Raw genomic sequence first — 15,775 nt, 5'->3', positions numbered from 1 at the left:
TTGCCATATAAGTTGAATTTTCTTCGCTCGGCTTCGGGTTGAACTGCATAAGCGAAAATCATTGGATCCGAACACAGCCCATCCACTACGACGTGTGTGGTATTTTTTTTTTTGCCTCTTTCCCCTGGTTCTACACGAAGCCAAGCATATTAAATTACCAGAATCAGTGAAAATAACAGTCAAAGGGGTGAATGGCTCGATATGTGCATTTCATTGGATGAGTATCCATCGCACATGATCTCACTGTTTGGACTTTCTAACTTTCTTTCTGCCTAGATGTGTTTGCAAGAAGTTCCTATTTCGACGAGTAGGTTTCGTTGACTTGTTACAACGACTTTTGCGACCTTTCGGCTGGCGTTTCGTTGTGCTACCCGGTATCGTCTTTTGCCTGAATATGGCAAGGTGACTTCAGCAGCAGAAATGAGTATCGGCCGCCACCATACATCTTCAGTGGCTATGAATAGAGCTCAGCTACCGGATCTAGAGGTCCCACTTTTGCTGATCATCCTTTAACACGCGTGGCGATTAGTTGCTTTAGAGTAATAACGCTGGTAAGGAGTATGGCTGAAAGATAATCCAGCTCGATGGGGGGTCACGTTCTGCTATCGAAAGGCATGATGATCTGAATTGGGGGGTAGCCAAGCTATTGTCCTTGGGGAGTGAGATAGGCGGCGATGGTTTGAATGCTGACTAGAAAGTGTGTCAGGTCCCAGTCCCTTAGTGTGAACGTGCTCTCTTTGCTGAGCTGTCCTGGTTATCAGCTCTGTCCGCTAGCAAAAAAAAAAAAAACGCCTCCAACGGTCACGCTTGTTGGTTTTTTCTTTGCCTCGTTCATAGACAGAAGCCTCCTACTGTCAACATTGAGTTCCGGATCAAAGACCTTGGCGGTTGATTACTTGAAGACAAGTACATTGAAAAAAAAAACAGAACAATTTGACAAGATGATTCATCGCGCTGTAGTTCATGGAATGACGTGGGTTGTACAGCCGATGACACTGGAACAAGACGTTTAAAACAAAGAAGGTGCTGGCATCAAAAATTTGCATACGGTACCTAATGTTTCATATATTTTCAACATCCCTTTCAACCGGGATAGATTGATTGATTTTCAAAAGTGTCCTCACCACGCGAAGGTTCACCGGCTTGAACGTGCGTAACCTACCGTTCTTGTCAAGCTATGGATACGATGAGTTGGCAGGGGTGGAGTCGGTTATCTCGCTTCTGATGCCACCAGCGTCCGAAAATACTGAGGTTAAAAATATACACAAGAATAACATACAACAGTCCGAATTAGGTAGACCCAAAAAAAACTTTTGGCTTTGCGCTGGGCCACAAACGGGAAAACAAAAACAAATCGTGCACATATTAAAAGGCAAACCTCTCCCCACTTCAACCTGAATCAGAACGGTTTCCCCTTCCCTATCACTTTTTCTCTACTTCATCCACCATGGGATTGAAACGCACTGGGGTTATTCAAATCATGACGTTGGTCATCGTCTGGATTGTCTTTATGACCAGATGGATAGCAAAATCATATACAACTACCAGTTAGTAGTCATTTTTTTTTTCATTTCATTTTATTTCAATGGCCTTGTCGTGTTCTGAGGTGTACTAACCAACCTAAATTCGTCTCATTATCAGCCTTATCGTTTGACCGAATCTGCTCTCCACCCAGCCGATGCTCTCTAAAGTCGTTCCTAAACCCCGTCCAGGAACCCCTCCAGCTTATACGTCGGCCTGCGAATCATAAATACCCATACACCATTGTGACCGCTGCCAGTGGAAATCATTTCTGTTCATTGGAGAACTTTCTCTACAATTTGCACGACTTACGACAAGAAATCCCAGAGGAAGAATTTCCTCGAATCGTGGTATACAACATTGGCTTCAACCGCACTCACCTTCCCATTCTTGACCAACTGCAAGACCAGGGAGTCATTGACGAGAACGTTATCTTCGATTTCGATATATACCCTTCCTTCTGGGACGTCAATGTCCGAGCTGGCGAATACGGCTGGAAGGCCGGCATTGTCGAAGAGGTCAGACAAAAATATGGCGGCGTGATCCTTTGGCTTGACTCGGGTGATGAAGCCTCCGCGGACTTTTTAAGAACCATCCCACACTACATCCGTCGCCATGGATTCTGGTCTCCCCGGTCATCTTCTAACATGGGTACCTGGACGCATCAAGGTCTGTTTGATTACTACAATGCGAAGAAATCCGATTATGAGGAGTACATCAACTGCAATGGCGCCATCGTTGGCTTTGACGCAAACAACGCTACCGTCGTCAATGATATCATGACCCCTTGGTATCAATGCGCATTAGATAAGGACTGCATTGCCCCTCGTGGTTCATCGAGGCATAATCATAGACAAGACCAAGCAGCCCTGACATTCCTTGTTTATCGCAGTGGTCACCAATGTTTTGGCCCTCCACCTGTGTGGGGAGTGACAACTCATAAGGACGGCGACTGCCAAATAAACCTGCAAGAAAGACGATTGGCTAACAAATTGTTTTCTCTTTCTTCTCTTGGTAAGTAAACAGCCAGTGCTCTGGGGTTCATCCTTCCACTTCTTTTACTAATAAGCACTTCCGTATTAGATATGCCAAAATGGGAGAAAGCAGATAGCAATGAACTGGCTCAGCATCCAGAATGGAGATACCACAGTGACGAAATGTACCTTGAACACATTGCTACCCACCCTTTAGCCTAGCCAGCCGGCCTGACCTGTAATACCTGCCTGCCTCGCATTTTTTAATCTGGTTTCTCTCTCACAATGTATAATTTTGCTTTGTTTTTTCTATCCCAATCTGTAATTACTGTAAACATTCCTCTCCTTCCAAACATTCTGTACAAAACCTCAACTGCCATGCCCATTCCGCTTCATTATCGCAACCACCTGATACACCAATCTGTCACCGTTACAGTATTTTCTGTTCATTCTTTTTCTTTCTAATTCTGATCATTGTTGTTTATCGATTTGATTTTTTTTTTTTTTAATAATTTTTTCTTTTGGAATACACGAAATGCTTGTATGATATTTACATGGCCAAAAGGCATTTAAAATGGTTTCGCGCACTTTCTATATTCTATGACTTTGGTCTTCGGGCACTGCATTTCTTGCCACGACACAGGAATCATCGTTTCACCCGCGACACTTTTGGCAAAGATGACGCCGAGTTCATTCTGAGCGGTCGAGAGGTAGTAAGAGCGAGCGTCACCGAGGGAAATGACCTGGGCTCGAACGATATCACCTGGTCGGAAAGAATTGTAAATCTTGACTTTGTCTCGTTCCGTAGCCCGAACGTCTTGGACCCTGAAGAAAGACAAGATAGCATGTTAATCGCCGAATTCTTGGAACTCGTTCAAGGTGGATGGAAATAGACAAAAAAAAAAGGGTAAAAATAAACTCACCGAATGACGCCTTGGAAATCTTCTCTGCACGGCGTGCTGTCGACGACGTTGATGCTGACGCTGGCAAATCGAGGGTTCACCTTGGTTATTTTGCCTGTGATCTATGGGAACCGACCCCCAAGTTAGACCCTTGTTATGCGTTGGTTTTGTTTCATGCCACTTACCATGCTGCCGACCGAAGGCACAGCCGATTGCTCCTTTTCTCTGACAATGGTGATGGTCTCGAGCTGATGCGTCACCTGGTTAGTGATGAATGTTGACTTTTGCCTTCAGCATGGACAGTCACTTACATGGCTGGTAGCGTCCTTGAGCACTTTCTTCACGCCAACCACACTGGCGTACAAAAGTCCATCTCGTTCGTAGGTACCTGATCCTGCTGTGAAATCTTGCGCATAGCCTAACCGTTGGCCTGGTGTTACTATCGTCGATGCCATGCCGTACAATGGGTTGAAAAGAAAAGGCAAAAAAAAAAAAAAAATGTCGAGTCCAAACGGCAATCAAAGTCCGACGTCATCTAGCTGGGCCGCCAACAAGCCCTTCATTCATTCATTGGTAATGTCTGGTTGAAGCAGCAGCCTCAGCTTAGTTCAATTCTTCTACAGCTTCATGCCATGTTGATAATAAAATTATATATTCTTAACGCCCCAAAAAAAAAAAGTCAAGTGTACCAAAACAGCACCAAAAATTAGTTGGAATCTCCAGCATCAACAAAACATAAAAAGGCATAAAAAGTTGCGTGTTGGTACAGGGGAATAAAAGGAGGCTAAAAGTACAAGTGGAGGTAGTTAACAAACACGTGGGATTTCTCAGTCGCAATAGACTCTAGCTTTCTCCAGGAAACGTCTCTGTCCTGTGCGATCAATAAACGGTGGGTAGATACAGAACCGCACTGTGCCCGAGTCCTTGCCTTCTTCTTCTTCCATGATGGAGGGATCGAACGGTTGTTCGCCCACCATGATTTGGCCCGTGGTGATATCGACCTCCTGGCCTTTCATGGCCAAAGACAGGGCAAACGCTTGTTCAACAATTCGGCGGAACCTTGCCACAAATCTCTTTTGAGCATCGGCCTCCTCCTTGTCGAAATTAACAATGAACGGAAAGGCTATAGCCAGACGTCGACATAAAAACCGCAACACTCTTTCCTTCTCCTGCTTAATCACAGCATCTGTATCGTCTCCCTTTTGTCGTGAAGCCACCACCCGAGCCATCTCTTGACGCAGTCGTATGGAGAATGGCTCATCTTGTTGTTCCACCCAATTGAACAAGTCAGAGTACGCTTGGTCAATGGGTAACCCGGGGTATGTGACGAGAGAGAAAACACATTCTACAAGTTGGTCCATGATGTATTTCTCGGTGAGCATGGCGATATAACGTCGCTTCAATGGCGTGCCGAGTTTCGAGATACTGCTTTCCATGTTGACCCAGAATGTATCTCGCAGCGCTTTGGTGGCAGTTTTGCGATCCGCTTTGGCCACCAGGTCTTCCACTACATCGTGAATGACCGCCTTGAGCGAATGAATTCTATCATAAAGGGTGGCAAGCGTATCGGGAGTAGCTCGAACGGATTGTAAATATTCATCAAAGTTCTGTACTAATTTTAGGCGTTCCACCTCCCGCTTTTCGAGGGTGGTATTGAGAGCCTCCTTTTCGTTGACGAGTCGTCGATTTTCTTGGTGGTACTGGTCCAGCATCTGCTTTTTAATATTGAGTTCGCGTTGTAGTTCGGCTAACGAACGGACGGGATCCTGCATGGATCTCGTCTTCAAGTGTCGAGGCGTCGGCTCTATGGGTGGCAAAGAAGAATATGAAGCATCTAATAGGTCCTGACCACCACTAGCCGGGGTGGTAGGTCGAACAGACGATGTGGCCATAGACGAAGCATAACCTAAAAATAAATCCCAAAGGATGAATTAGTGACACATGCCCTGCCTGCCTGCCGTAACCGTCATGGTTTATAACTTACTCTCATTCGTCTTCATGGGTAGTGGCGGTTGATACTCGGAAGGTCCGCCAAATGGCTTGGCACGAGTTTGATCAAGGGGATAATAAGCATATGCGGCCTGTGCAATGGCGAGCTCTGCTTCGCTAGACCCTTGTGAAGCTCTACTGGTGGCTCTAGACCGTGTCTTTTTATCGCCGGACCGCTTAGCGTCGTCCTTCTTCTTCTTCTGAAACAAGTTGGAGAATGGCAGTTTGCTCTTATGCTTGACTACTTCTTCGTCAGACGGCGGTTCGCTATCAAGGTATTCGGGAGGTCCATAACTGCTGTCTCTACTGGCATGTAAAGGAGGGGCAGGAGGAGCATCATAGGCTGAATTTCGGTTGGAGGGTTGATTATAGTCGACTTTGGAATAATCGATAGGTTTGATGGATGGCACGTCGTCGTATCTGAGATTGCCAGCTGATTTACGAACATCACCAGACATTTGTTTGGATTGAGAGAGCATCAGCAAAGAAAGAAATGCCCCTTGGTATGATGAAGAGTCAGGGAACCGTTGGAGAGTACGCTGAGATTCAAGTTCTCAAATGGGCGGGTGGCTCCAATTTTGCTCAGCAAATGAAATTTTGGCCCTGAAGCAGTTTTAAAAAAAAGAAAGACAAAGGGGATTCACCCAACACCCTCTATTTTTCAAAGTCTCTTATGACCCGCACACTTATCGTCTGTATGCTAGTTATTGGGTAAAGCGTCGCCACCGGGTATTTGACGGCTGTACGACCGATGATGAAGGTGAACAAAGGCTACCATGGTGGAGAGACAACAAATACGGCCAATAGTCCTCCATGCAATGTCTTTTTGTTCAGCCACTGTTTACCAGCTCTAATCTCCTTAGCAATAGCGTTAGCTGACACACTGTTTCAAACAACGTAGCGGTTCGTTCTCACACTAGCTTCCTCATTGATCTGCTGCTGGCATGACGGAACGAACTATCCCAACCTATCACATTCAATTTAATGGGCCAGTTTGGCGGAATATGAATACAGCGGATTGACCAATCATGGAGTGGCCGTTTAGACGAGCCCATAGATTTCCAATTTTTTTAAATTTTATTAATGACATAGATAAAGAGCGTTTTTTGGTTTGGGCGAGTTCCCTAGCTACACAATCATAGAAATACAATTACAGTAACATACCAGCCATGGATGCTGATAAACAGGTGCACAAGGCACCGCAAAGCATGGCCGAGACGGCAAGACGGGAAATCTCACCTGTGCGCTCTGGAGCGAGTGCACCAAGGACACTGATTTGGATACCGATGGACGACAAGTTTGCGAAACCACACAGAGCGTAAGTAATGATGGTAACAGTACGATCCGTGATGGTACCCTTAAACGTAGTAGTAAGGTCACTGTAAGCGACAAACTCATTTGCCCACAACTTGGTAGCCAACAGACGTCCAGCAGGGACCAAGTCAGCATCTTCGATACCCATCAACCAAGCGACCTGTGAACAACAATAGTATCAAAATTTCGACCACCATCCAGACGCGGTAGAGTGTGACTACTTACAGGGACAAGAATATATCCAGTGATGAGTTCCAAAGTTAAATTTTGGATGGTGATAAAGTTGCCTATCCATGTCAGACCAGCATCGACGGCGGCAAGCAGAGCCAAAAGAGAAATGATATTTGCACAAATCAAACCACCGATTTTCAAACCAATGGCAGCGCCATTCCCTGCCGCATGAAGAATGTTGGCTTCATGCTCGGTTCTAGGGGGGATGGTGACTCGACCCGTGGTCAAGGACTCTTCGGTTTCAGGGTATCGGATCTTGCTGATAGCCAATGAACAAGGAATAGACATGATACAGGCTGTCAGCAAAGCGGATCCAGGGACACCCATTTGCATGTATGCATACAACACAGAACCGGAAATCGTAGCGAAACCTGAAGTCATGACTTGATGAAGTTCCGATCTAGTCATGTAGGGTATAAAAGGACGAATGAGAAGAGCCGATTCACCTTGGCCAATGAAAGGTGAGGCAACAGCGACAATGGATTCAGCTCCGGAGGTGCCCAAAATGACCATGAAGAACACAGCAGCCTTCTTGATAATCCATTGCAGCGCACCGATGTAGAACAGGATATAGACGGTAGAACAGAAGAAGATAACAGCGGGGACGACGGAGATGATGAACATTCCCATGTTAGCAATATCCTCGCTGAACACAAAAGCTAGACCATTCTTGTTAAAGCCAAGATAAGAACTAGCGAACGTCGACATCCAATTGAAGATATCGAAACCAACAGATGTCTTGAACACAAACAACGCCAACAAGAATTGCAACAGCATACCACTAGAGACGGTCAACCATGGCACAGCTCTTCGATTCTATTCAAGAGAGTCGCGAATTTAAATAAACAATGCGTAGGGCAAGTAAAAGTGAGTAGGAGTGTACTTACGTTGGAAGTCAACCAAGTAATGGCGATAAAGACAAGCATTCCAAACAAGGCAATTAGTTTACGCACTCGGGTTGACCCGCTGGCTGGATTGTCGGGCAGGCAGAAAATGGTAATGACAATGACGGCAAAGGTGAAAAAGCAATAGGCAAGCTTTCTCCATTTCAGTGGCATTTTCATGACGGGGCGAGACACCACCGACCAAAAGCGGTTCCATGGTTTGGTGACGACGGTGGTGGGAATGAAGCAGAACAAAAAGTATAAGGTTGTCCAGGCGTAAATCAGACCAAGAATAAGGTTTTCTTGACTATAACCTTTTGGCACTTGCAGCACAAGGGCAGCAATCAAGAAGCCAGTGAAGATGAGCCAAGTGGCAAGACTATTCGCGGGTTGTTACATTAATTCACGTCCCAACCATCATACCAGAGGGACTGTTTAATACATACCGAATCCAGTTACGGTAGCGTTCGAAAAAGTTGTCAAACGTCAATTTGCCATCAAACGCTTGCGCTTCCTCTTCTGTAGCTGCACCGGCGGGTATAGGGGATTCGCTCTTTTCCAAGCGTTCATCAAAGCCACCTTCTTTTTTGTCCTCGTTGTAGACAGGCAGAATATTGTCGTCGTCTATTTGAACTTCGTGGTGAGGGCTGCCAGGCGCGGAAGGCGTGCCCATTGTTTGAAGATGATCTTCACCAGGAGTGAGATGGCTGTCCATTGTTGAAATGGGTCGAGGAGGTCACCAAGAAGAGGGGAAGAGGGACGATTCATGGGCCAATGATTTTATTTTATATACCACTAATTTTTTTTTTTATTTTTTTTTCAATGGAACAAATCCAATTGACTGACATTGAAATTTAGGCAAGTTGTTAACTAGAACCGCCCTCCTTCCGTTTATAGCACAATCATGAGCTCACGTGCGTGAGAACACCCCAGGGTAACTCATACAACTAGCTTTCCTTTTGCAGCGGTAATCTCCATTCGCGTAAGCAGCGCCGTCGAACTTGACTCTGATCTGGTTCCATGGCTCCGTTGTGACTACCAGAAAAATAACGTTAGAGTGCCTTCCAAACAACACCATCAAAACAAATACCGCACGTACGGGTGTTGTACAAACTCTTCCACTCGTTCCAACGCTTCTTTTTGTTTGATAGCATATCTAACCAATTCCCAATGTTAGAATTCGTTAAACGCTTATCTGTTTGCAGCCCGCCGCTATCTTACTTCATGTTACGCATTTTCAAGTATTCCAAGAAGGATTCGTCCCGCTCGAGTATGCCATGCTCTACCACGCCGCATACCCTCTTTTGTGTCGTCGGTTCATCTTTGATAGCCTGGTTGACTTTCATTAGATAGTCGATGATGGCTTGGGGACGGCTGAATCGTAGTTTGTCACAAATGATGTATCTATAATGTCATGCATTGGTAAGACCCTCGGCTACATGCATTTGCCTGACCTTCGTAGTTTACCTCTCAGAATTCGCAGGCCGGCTAGTCAACGGCTTTGTGATACAAATACTCTCAAAGCATTGGTATAAAATCCATACTAATCCGGCGGTGGATTCTTGGGTGATATCAAAGAACTTGCATACGAATTTACCACCTATTTCGGGTCAGTCAATCTCGGGTTGAAAAGCATCCTAAAATGTCGTCTTTTTACCTTTTTGGAGGCTCGTAAGCATGGTGGCGATTTGGCATACCAACAGCTGTCGTGCTATCAGCTCCTGCTTATCTTGCTTGCCTTCAAAGCTGATACCCTAGAAGAACGTCAGGAAAACGAAGGCTACACCGATGATTCTCATTGGGGTACTTACTCCATCCGCCACCACCAAGTCAACGCCAGAAGGACACTCTTGCCGTACTTCGGCGGCAAACGCTGCAATGTTTTCGGGGTTGCAAATGTCTCCTGTTTGCAGAATGTTCAATAACACAACATCTGACCTCAGCCTTGTTAGGTGTCACTAACCAGTATGATCTTGACCGTCAATGATGGTAAAGCTTTCTTGCACATTGGCATCAGAATGGAACTTATCCACTCTCCACTCTTTGTCAGCTTCACCTTTCAACGTCATTCCATAGCCATGAATACGTTGGCCGCTAGTATGTGCGCGCCAGAGCAAGTACTCTGAAAAATTTGAGAACCCAAAAAAAAAAAATTTTTGGTTTTACCACGCTTTAGCATTGGGCTCCGATACCAAATTGTATCCGGAAAGAAATTACCTGAGAATCCACCTGGCCCGCCGCAAAGGTCTGCAAATCGAAAAATCTAAACAGCCCACCCAGTAAAACCAACATCACCCTATGTTTAGCATCATAGAACCCGTACTTCGTCTTACAATCATCTCCCTTACCTGAGATGGATCTGTTACCGACATCAAGTTAAAGGTCACGTCTAACACAGCCAGCTTGGTAGCCGCTCGGTTCATGAAAATAGCACTGTCAATGTGGTCGAATGGGTTGGTTCGGCTTCGGGCGAGGGTAAACACTTCATGTTGAGTCCCACTGAGTCGGTTCTAAGGGGAAAAGGTGAAAAGGTGATGGAGAAAGGAGTGCATATAACGCAGCTTACCTTAACTGCATTGACCTGCTGAACAAGGTCCGCGGAAGATACAAAGTCATAATCCGTGAGTTCATCCATACCGCCAAACTTAATTTGCAGGCATTGAACTATCTCATCCTCTGTACTGAGTTTGGCGGTTGCATCGTCTTCTCCGCATACGAGGAAATTGGTGTTCATTTCGAAATCAACCTCAATGGCTTTGGACGGCGGTGGTAGCCCTTGAGACGAGAGCTCAGGGTGCTTAGACGATGCAGCATAGTCTTGAGACGTTCTTGAATCTGGATGCCGGGGGTAGTCGTCTCGTCTATGTGAGTCTTCACGTGGCCTTTGCTCAGATCGGCGGGAATCATGTCGGTCGGATGGATAGCCGTGTCGCTCATACGGGTCTTCGCGAGGTCTATGGTGTTGCTCAGAGCGATGATATGGGTCGTCACGGCGGTCTGACGAGTGTCTCTCATCTCGATGGTATGGGTCTTCGCGAGATCGATAGTGCTGGTCAGGTCGATGATACGGGTCATCACGACGATCTGAGCCATGGTGACGGCCGTCATGATGGTCGAATCGATGACTTCGTTCGTCTCGATGGTCTGGACGTTGATACGGGTCGCGTCTCTGATCATTTCGTCCATAGGGATCATGTTGTCTTTCATGTCTGCCATACCCTTCATTGTGTCGTTGGTAAGGGTCGTCCTGTCGTTGGTAGGGCGCATCGTTTCGCTGTCTCTTGGGATTATACGACATTAATGGATCAGGTTGCCCACGCGCTGTGCCTCGAGGCGGTCCTCGCTCGTCAAAGTGCGGAATGGTAGATAGCGATGGTGGAGGAATTCCAGAATCGACGCGCGTATCTCGGTAATCGGGATCATCGTCTAAAGAAGAGGGGCATTAGTGAGACAGCGCGCTTGTGCCAGTGACCTTCGTCCGCCTGTGAATTAGAGTGAATAGAGGCGCGATCCACTTACCTGTGAAGAGTTCTGGCATGGTTCAGTTTTTTTCTTTGGATTGGTCCCAATGACAGAAATCACTGTCACCCCGATAATTCGAGATGCCATAAACCATGCCATCGAAGTCCCGGCATGCCACGAAACTTTGCTACAATCGATTCAAAACCTCTCTGAAGCAGAATCAATACCCCTAGACGTCCTTGTCGACGTCTCGAAATTGCTTGTTGCAGAACACAGTAACGTGCTGGCAATGGACGAAGATCAAAAAGAGACTACCTCCCACATATCCTCTGTAGACCCAACTCAATATTATCTTCATGAACTCATGAAGGGGAGCTCAATATATAGAACGCCTCTGAAGCGTCCATCAAGGGTACGTTGGCCGTCATCATTTTTCTCTATTTCATTTTCCTTTGTGCACCTTTCTATGCAGTGTCTGATTCCCGCATCCTTTAGAACCCAGAACTGCAAGCTCGCTTGGACAAAATAGCTGCCGACAATCAAAACAAAGAGTACGCGCAGATGGTCAAATCAGTGGTTGGTTCAGAGAAGGACAAACTGGCATTCAAGATACCGCATGATGAAATGCAGGAAATACGTGGTCATGTCACGGCCATTATCAATGTCCTTTTTTCCATCGTTGCCTGCTTTGGTGCTTTCTACAAAATGAGCAGCGTGTTGACCTCAGACATGGGAATTGTAAGTAAACAGCGTGCATGATCATGATATGTGACGACTAGGCTAACATTCCATGCCAGCGCGTTCTTTTGTCCCTGTTTGGAGCGATCATTGTAGGCATCGCAGAAGTGACCCTTTACATGAGTTATCTCAGAGTTGCGTTCAGCACACCCGACGACAAACCAAAAAAGAAAAAGATGAAGGCGAAGACAAGATAATAGTTTCTCAATTTTAAAAAAAAAAAAAAAAACCAAAGCATTAGGTATAAGCGCATGTAGATAGAAAATGAACAAAATACAAAGCAGGCAAAATAAAAGAGAGAGAGAAGGTGGACGCAAATGGCAGTTGGCCTATGCTTTGACTTCTATCTCTACACTCTCGTCTGTATCTATATCGGTTGAGGTGCTCAGCGATGTGTTTGTACTGGCCACGGTACTGTTCGTGTCTTGCTTGGTTGGCTCTGGAATTGACTCGACGTCGACCAGCATTCCATTTCTGCGAGAGAAATAGTTGGTCAGCCAGCACCCGCCAAAATGCCCCCGGTCAAAATCCCTTACCTTGCTAAAAGCATCTGTAACCTCAGTTGAACAGAGTCTTGGTACAAGTCATATATCGAGCGGTCACGGTATCGGTTGTGTCGAATGTTTCGTATAAACTGGTAAAAGGCATTGGCTGTGACAATACGGTCCCGACAGTGACGGTCAATGCATGCCCAGTCGTCAAAGAAAGAAATTCGGAAGCGGTGGGTGAGCGTGGCGGTACGTCCACAGGCCATACAACTTTCTGCTGTGGTTTCGGTACCACTGGTGGTAAGCATGTCCCAAATCATGCTTCGTGATGCTGAAATACGTAGTGGTTGATCAGCTGTTAATTTCTGGGTAAATTGTTCTTCACTAAAGCCATTGGGCATGACTTCGATGAAACATGAATTGGTGGCCATGGCGTCAACAATTTTCTTCGATGACATACGCGAAGAGGGGTTGAAACGCAAACATGGTTCGATGTCTTCAGCTAAGCAGTTGCGAACGAACGGAATGGTTTGAAGCTTTTTGGCGGGTGTAATAGAAACGGCGGCTAAGAAATCCTTGAACTCATTCATGACCATGTCGTCAATCTTGCTGTCCTGCTCCACGTCCTCGAACAGTTCAACCTGGACATTCTGCATCATCTTTTCTCGCAGTTCTTCCAATTGCTTTTGCTCGCCTTCCAGTTTCTGTTGAATCAACTCTAATTGAGATCGAACATGGCTACTCTGCTTTTCCAATTCCTGGCGTTCTTTCTGTTCGATGGCGACCATGCCGTTGGCTTCTTCGAGTAGATTTGTACTTAATTCCGCCAGTTCCTGTTCAATCTCGACCTTATCATTTTGAATTTTGGCCAAGTGGGCTCGCTCCTCCTCCAGTTTCTCCTTCAACTGGTCTTTGTCAATTATTAATGCCTCGGTATCTGTAATGCGGGTGGCGATGTCTTTAATCAATCGCTCTACGGTTTTTTGCTGCTTTTCTAATTTCAACTTCTGTCGGACTGTCTGGGTTGTCTCGTCTCGGACTCGCAACCGTAGCTCTCGGACTTGATTGAGCCTCTCTTGACGTTCTTGATGGTATTCCTTCAATTTCTCAAACGGTGTTCCACATAGAGAACATTGCACGCAGTCTTGTGAGGCAAAGGCGTGAATGCAAGCACAAGACAACGGTGACGTTTGAGAAAAAGGGCTAGATGGCGATGATGTAGTCGGGGAGAGGGATTGTCGGCTGGAAAAAGATGAAAGGTTGGGAGAAAGTGGGCCGTCAAGCGACAGCTGAAGCTTGGAATATAGACTGGCTATATCTTTTGAGCGATCGACAACAACAGCATCATCAGTGGTCATGGAGCCAAGGTGGTTGCTGAATTCGCAGGAAAAAAAAAAAAAAAGGGGAGGGCAGGCACTGTTTTTGTTTTCAGTCAGTTTATTCGAAATCACATTGGCCACTTTTTTGCGGCCACCCACCGCTGATTGGTCCGTGCATGTCTACATGGCTGATCCAGCTGCCAATCCTAGTACATCACGCCTCTGGTCTTGCCATCCAATAGCTTTGGCACTACATCCTCGAGGCCATCTAACGTTCCTTCCAAACAGCTGTTCCATCTCCCGCATAAACCCGTCAAAATACGTCCACTGGCGTTCTTCCTTTTGAGCTTTGGCAAGCCCGCCACCTGGCCAAACCATGGCACTATGATCAGTGTGCACCATAAAGACATTGTTGGCAACAAGGAACCGATACCCTAGAGCATTAAGCATAAGAGCGTGGGACTGCTTATCACCTCCTTGATTTCGGAATCGAGCATCGTAAAGGGGGGCGCTTTTGTGAACAATATAGTAGGGCTCCCATTGCGATTCGTAACAAACTTCATAGTAGTTGCCAGGTTTGAGAGCGTGGGATAGCCCTAACTGGCGAGTATGCGTAGGACCGTGACCAGCACGTGGGTCAGTAATAAATGCCTTGTTCTGTCGAAACAGGGAACGAATATCACTGGCCGTGTCTACACGCAAATAATCCAAGCTGGTCTCGGTCACGGCCAAACATGGCACCACCATGGCCACCAATTTTGACTTATTAAGGTGTGGTAATAATTTTGAGCGGCTATGTTGATATAAACTTCTGCCAGGTACAAAGTCGGCATCAATGACATATATGTAGTCGGTAGTAGAAGCGACGATGGCCAAGTTTCGCAGATGGTTGATAGGGTAACGGAGGCGTAAGTCTGAAGAATAGTTTGGTTTTACAATGGTGATAGTACATCTTGAGTACAAATCGCGTTTTCGTTCGTCGGTAAAGTAATTAATAAAAGTTTCGATATCTGAAGGGTGGGTGAGATAACTATTGTTGTTGAGAGTTAGTGAACCCCATCAGATTACGTTTGCGACAGACAGGGGATCTTACATGGAAATGGAGATGGGACCAGACCAAGCATCCAGTACTCTTTCAAATATTTCAAGTCTATTGACGGAGAACTGAGAAACAAGCGTAATGTCGTTCAAATTTTGATCGCTATGTTGTACGACCTCCCATGTCACTACAAGCTCTGTATCTTTTGTCGCTGGGCCTGATGTCAAAAGTTATTACCAGTCAACCACGAGCACCAACGTATTTTTTCAACTTACGATTCAAGTGATCTCGGACTTGAGTACCTGCTATATATAAGTTGGCTGAAAGAAAGTTTGTTTGAGTGGAATATCATTGGATCGCTTTGAATTGCCTAATTGAAATACGTCTTACATTCAATCGTGATCTCGATGACATTTCTGCACTTCGTATCCAAGCCAACAGAGTCATCGTTACAAGTCAGTCTTTCGTTTCCAACAGTGATCGACTCAACTTGCTCTGTCTCTTCTACTCGGAGTACAGCCTGACAACCAAATTCTACGTCTACCGAAGCGACGTCCCTGTAAACACTGTGATCGGCGAGTTGGTTCCAGTCGTAAAACCCCGGACCCCATAACGAGCAGACTCCAGACGGATTGCATATCTTCACTTGGCAGGACTGATGTGTAGGTGGTGAATAGTTGGGTTGATCATGCAGCGAGATAGGGCGTGGCTCGTGCACTTGTTTAGACCTGCCGTGCAGCATAGACCATAAAAAGAGTGTCAACACGGCGACGGCAATGTAGGTAGTGAATGACGTTGGCTTTTGTCTTGACCATGCACGCCATCTTCTACGTATCCGTGATCTTAACCTAGTATAGACATGGTTGACCATCTAAGGTTTTAGATGTCGAGGCAAAAGAATGAAGCCATTCACA

General features: G+C 46.0%; 8 protein-coding genes across 8 annotated transcripts; 2 read left to right on the top strand and 6 right to left on the bottom strand.

Moving 5' to 3' along the window:
* Window positions 1–1,447: 1,447 nt before the first annotated feature.
* K450DRAFT_196806 (uncharacterized protein) lies at window positions 1,448–2,543 on the top strand (the record flags this gene model as incomplete). The annotated part of the gene is made up of 2 exons (XM_051584530.1): window positions 1,448–1,547; window positions 1,642–2,543. 2 exons carry the CDS (start codon window positions 1,448–1,450, stop codon window positions 2,541–2,543), a joined length of 1,002 nt encoding a protein of 333 aa, XP_051447427.1.
* A 469-nt stretch (window positions 2,544–3,012) lies between these two features.
* Window positions 3,013–4,038, bottom strand: K450DRAFT_227108 (uncharacterized protein). The gene is made up of 4 exons (XM_051586677.1): window positions 3,709–4,038; window positions 3,583–3,645; window positions 3,419–3,519; window positions 3,013–3,320 (listed from the first exon to the last, which is right to left on the bottom strand). Exons 1-4 carry the CDS (start codon window positions 3,850–3,852, stop codon window positions 3,065–3,067), a joined length of 564 nt encoding a protein of 187 aa, XP_051447426.1. The 5' UTR covers window positions 3,853–4,038; the 3' UTR covers window positions 3,013–3,064.
* On the bottom strand, window positions 3,957–6,187 carry K450DRAFT_227102 (uncharacterized protein). The gene is made up of 2 exons (XM_051586676.1): window positions 5,382–6,187; window positions 3,957–5,303 (listed from the first exon to the last, which is right to left on the bottom strand). The coding sequence occupies exons 1-2, from the start codon at window positions 5,863–5,865 to the stop codon at window positions 4,225–4,227; spliced, it is 1,563 nt and encodes a 520-aa protein (XP_051447425.1). The 5' UTR covers window positions 5,866–6,187; the 3' UTR covers window positions 3,957–4,224.
* A 215-nt stretch (window positions 6,188–6,402) lies between these two features.
* K450DRAFT_227097 (uncharacterized protein) lies at window positions 6,403–8,571 on the bottom strand. The gene is made up of 4 exons (XM_051586675.1): window positions 8,262–8,571; window positions 7,819–8,194; window positions 6,926–7,747; window positions 6,403–6,860 (listed from the first exon to the last, which is right to left on the bottom strand). The coding sequence occupies exons 1-4, from the start codon at window positions 8,528–8,530 to the stop codon at window positions 6,537–6,539; spliced, it is 1,791 nt and encodes a 596-aa protein (XP_051447424.1). The 5' UTR covers window positions 8,531–8,571; the 3' UTR covers window positions 6,403–6,536.
* Window position 8,572: 1 nt separating this feature from the next.
* K450DRAFT_227081 (uncharacterized protein) lies at window positions 8,573–11,689 on the bottom strand. Its single transcript, XM_051586674.1, has 10 exons — window positions 11,335–11,689; window positions 10,382–11,241; window positions 10,164–10,325; window positions 10,033–10,078; window positions 9,779–9,937; window positions 9,627–9,718; window positions 9,473–9,569; window positions 9,283–9,415; window positions 9,037–9,219; window positions 8,573–8,971 (listed from the first exon to the last, which is right to left on the bottom strand). The coding sequence occupies exons 1-10, from the start codon at window positions 11,351–11,353 to the stop codon at window positions 8,893–8,895; spliced, it is 1,830 nt and encodes a 609-aa protein (XP_051447423.1). The 5' UTR covers window positions 11,354–11,689; the 3' UTR covers window positions 8,573–8,892.
* K450DRAFT_227070 (uncharacterized protein) lies at window positions 11,249–12,380 on the top strand. Its single transcript, XM_051586673.1, has 3 exons — window positions 11,249–11,689; window positions 11,773–12,015; window positions 12,075–12,380. The coding sequence occupies exons 1-3, from the start codon at window positions 11,384–11,386 to the stop codon at window positions 12,210–12,212; spliced, it is 687 nt and encodes a 228-aa protein (XP_051447422.1). The 5' UTR covers window positions 11,249–11,383; the 3' UTR covers window positions 12,213–12,380.
* K450DRAFT_227069 (uncharacterized protein) lies at window positions 12,025–13,914 on the bottom strand. Its single transcript, XM_051586672.1, has 2 exons — window positions 12,552–13,914; window positions 12,025–12,489 (listed from the first exon to the last, which is right to left on the bottom strand). The coding sequence occupies exons 1-2, from the start codon at window positions 13,859–13,861 to the stop codon at window positions 12,345–12,347; spliced, it is 1,455 nt and encodes a 484-aa protein (XP_051447421.1). The 5' UTR covers window positions 13,862–13,914; the 3' UTR covers window positions 12,025–12,344.
* A 1-nt stretch (window position 13,915) lies between these two features.
* K450DRAFT_278115 (uncharacterized protein) lies at window positions 13,916–15,759 on the bottom strand. The gene is made up of 4 exons (XM_051593284.1): window positions 15,252–15,759; window positions 15,137–15,181; window positions 14,916–15,078; window positions 13,916–14,852 (listed from the first exon to the last, which is right to left on the bottom strand). Exons 1-4 carry the CDS (start codon window positions 15,730–15,732, stop codon window positions 14,003–14,005), a joined length of 1,539 nt encoding a protein of 512 aa, XP_051447420.1. The 5' UTR covers window positions 15,733–15,759; the 3' UTR covers window positions 13,916–14,002.
* Between the last annotated feature and the right edge of the window lie 16 nt (window positions 15,760–15,775).

The sequence above is a fragment of the Umbelopsis ramanniana genome, assembly GCF_025399195.1.
Source record: "Umbelopsis ramanniana AG unplaced genomic scaffold K450scaffold_9, whole genome shotgun sequence".
Classification (NCBI taxonomy): domain Eukaryota; kingdom Fungi; phylum Mucoromycota; class Umbelopsidomycetes; order Umbelopsidales; family Umbelopsidaceae; genus Umbelopsis; species Umbelopsis ramanniana.
The sequence above is the reverse complement of the archived record's forward strand: the minus strand, read 5'-3'. Positions and strand labels throughout refer to the sequence as shown.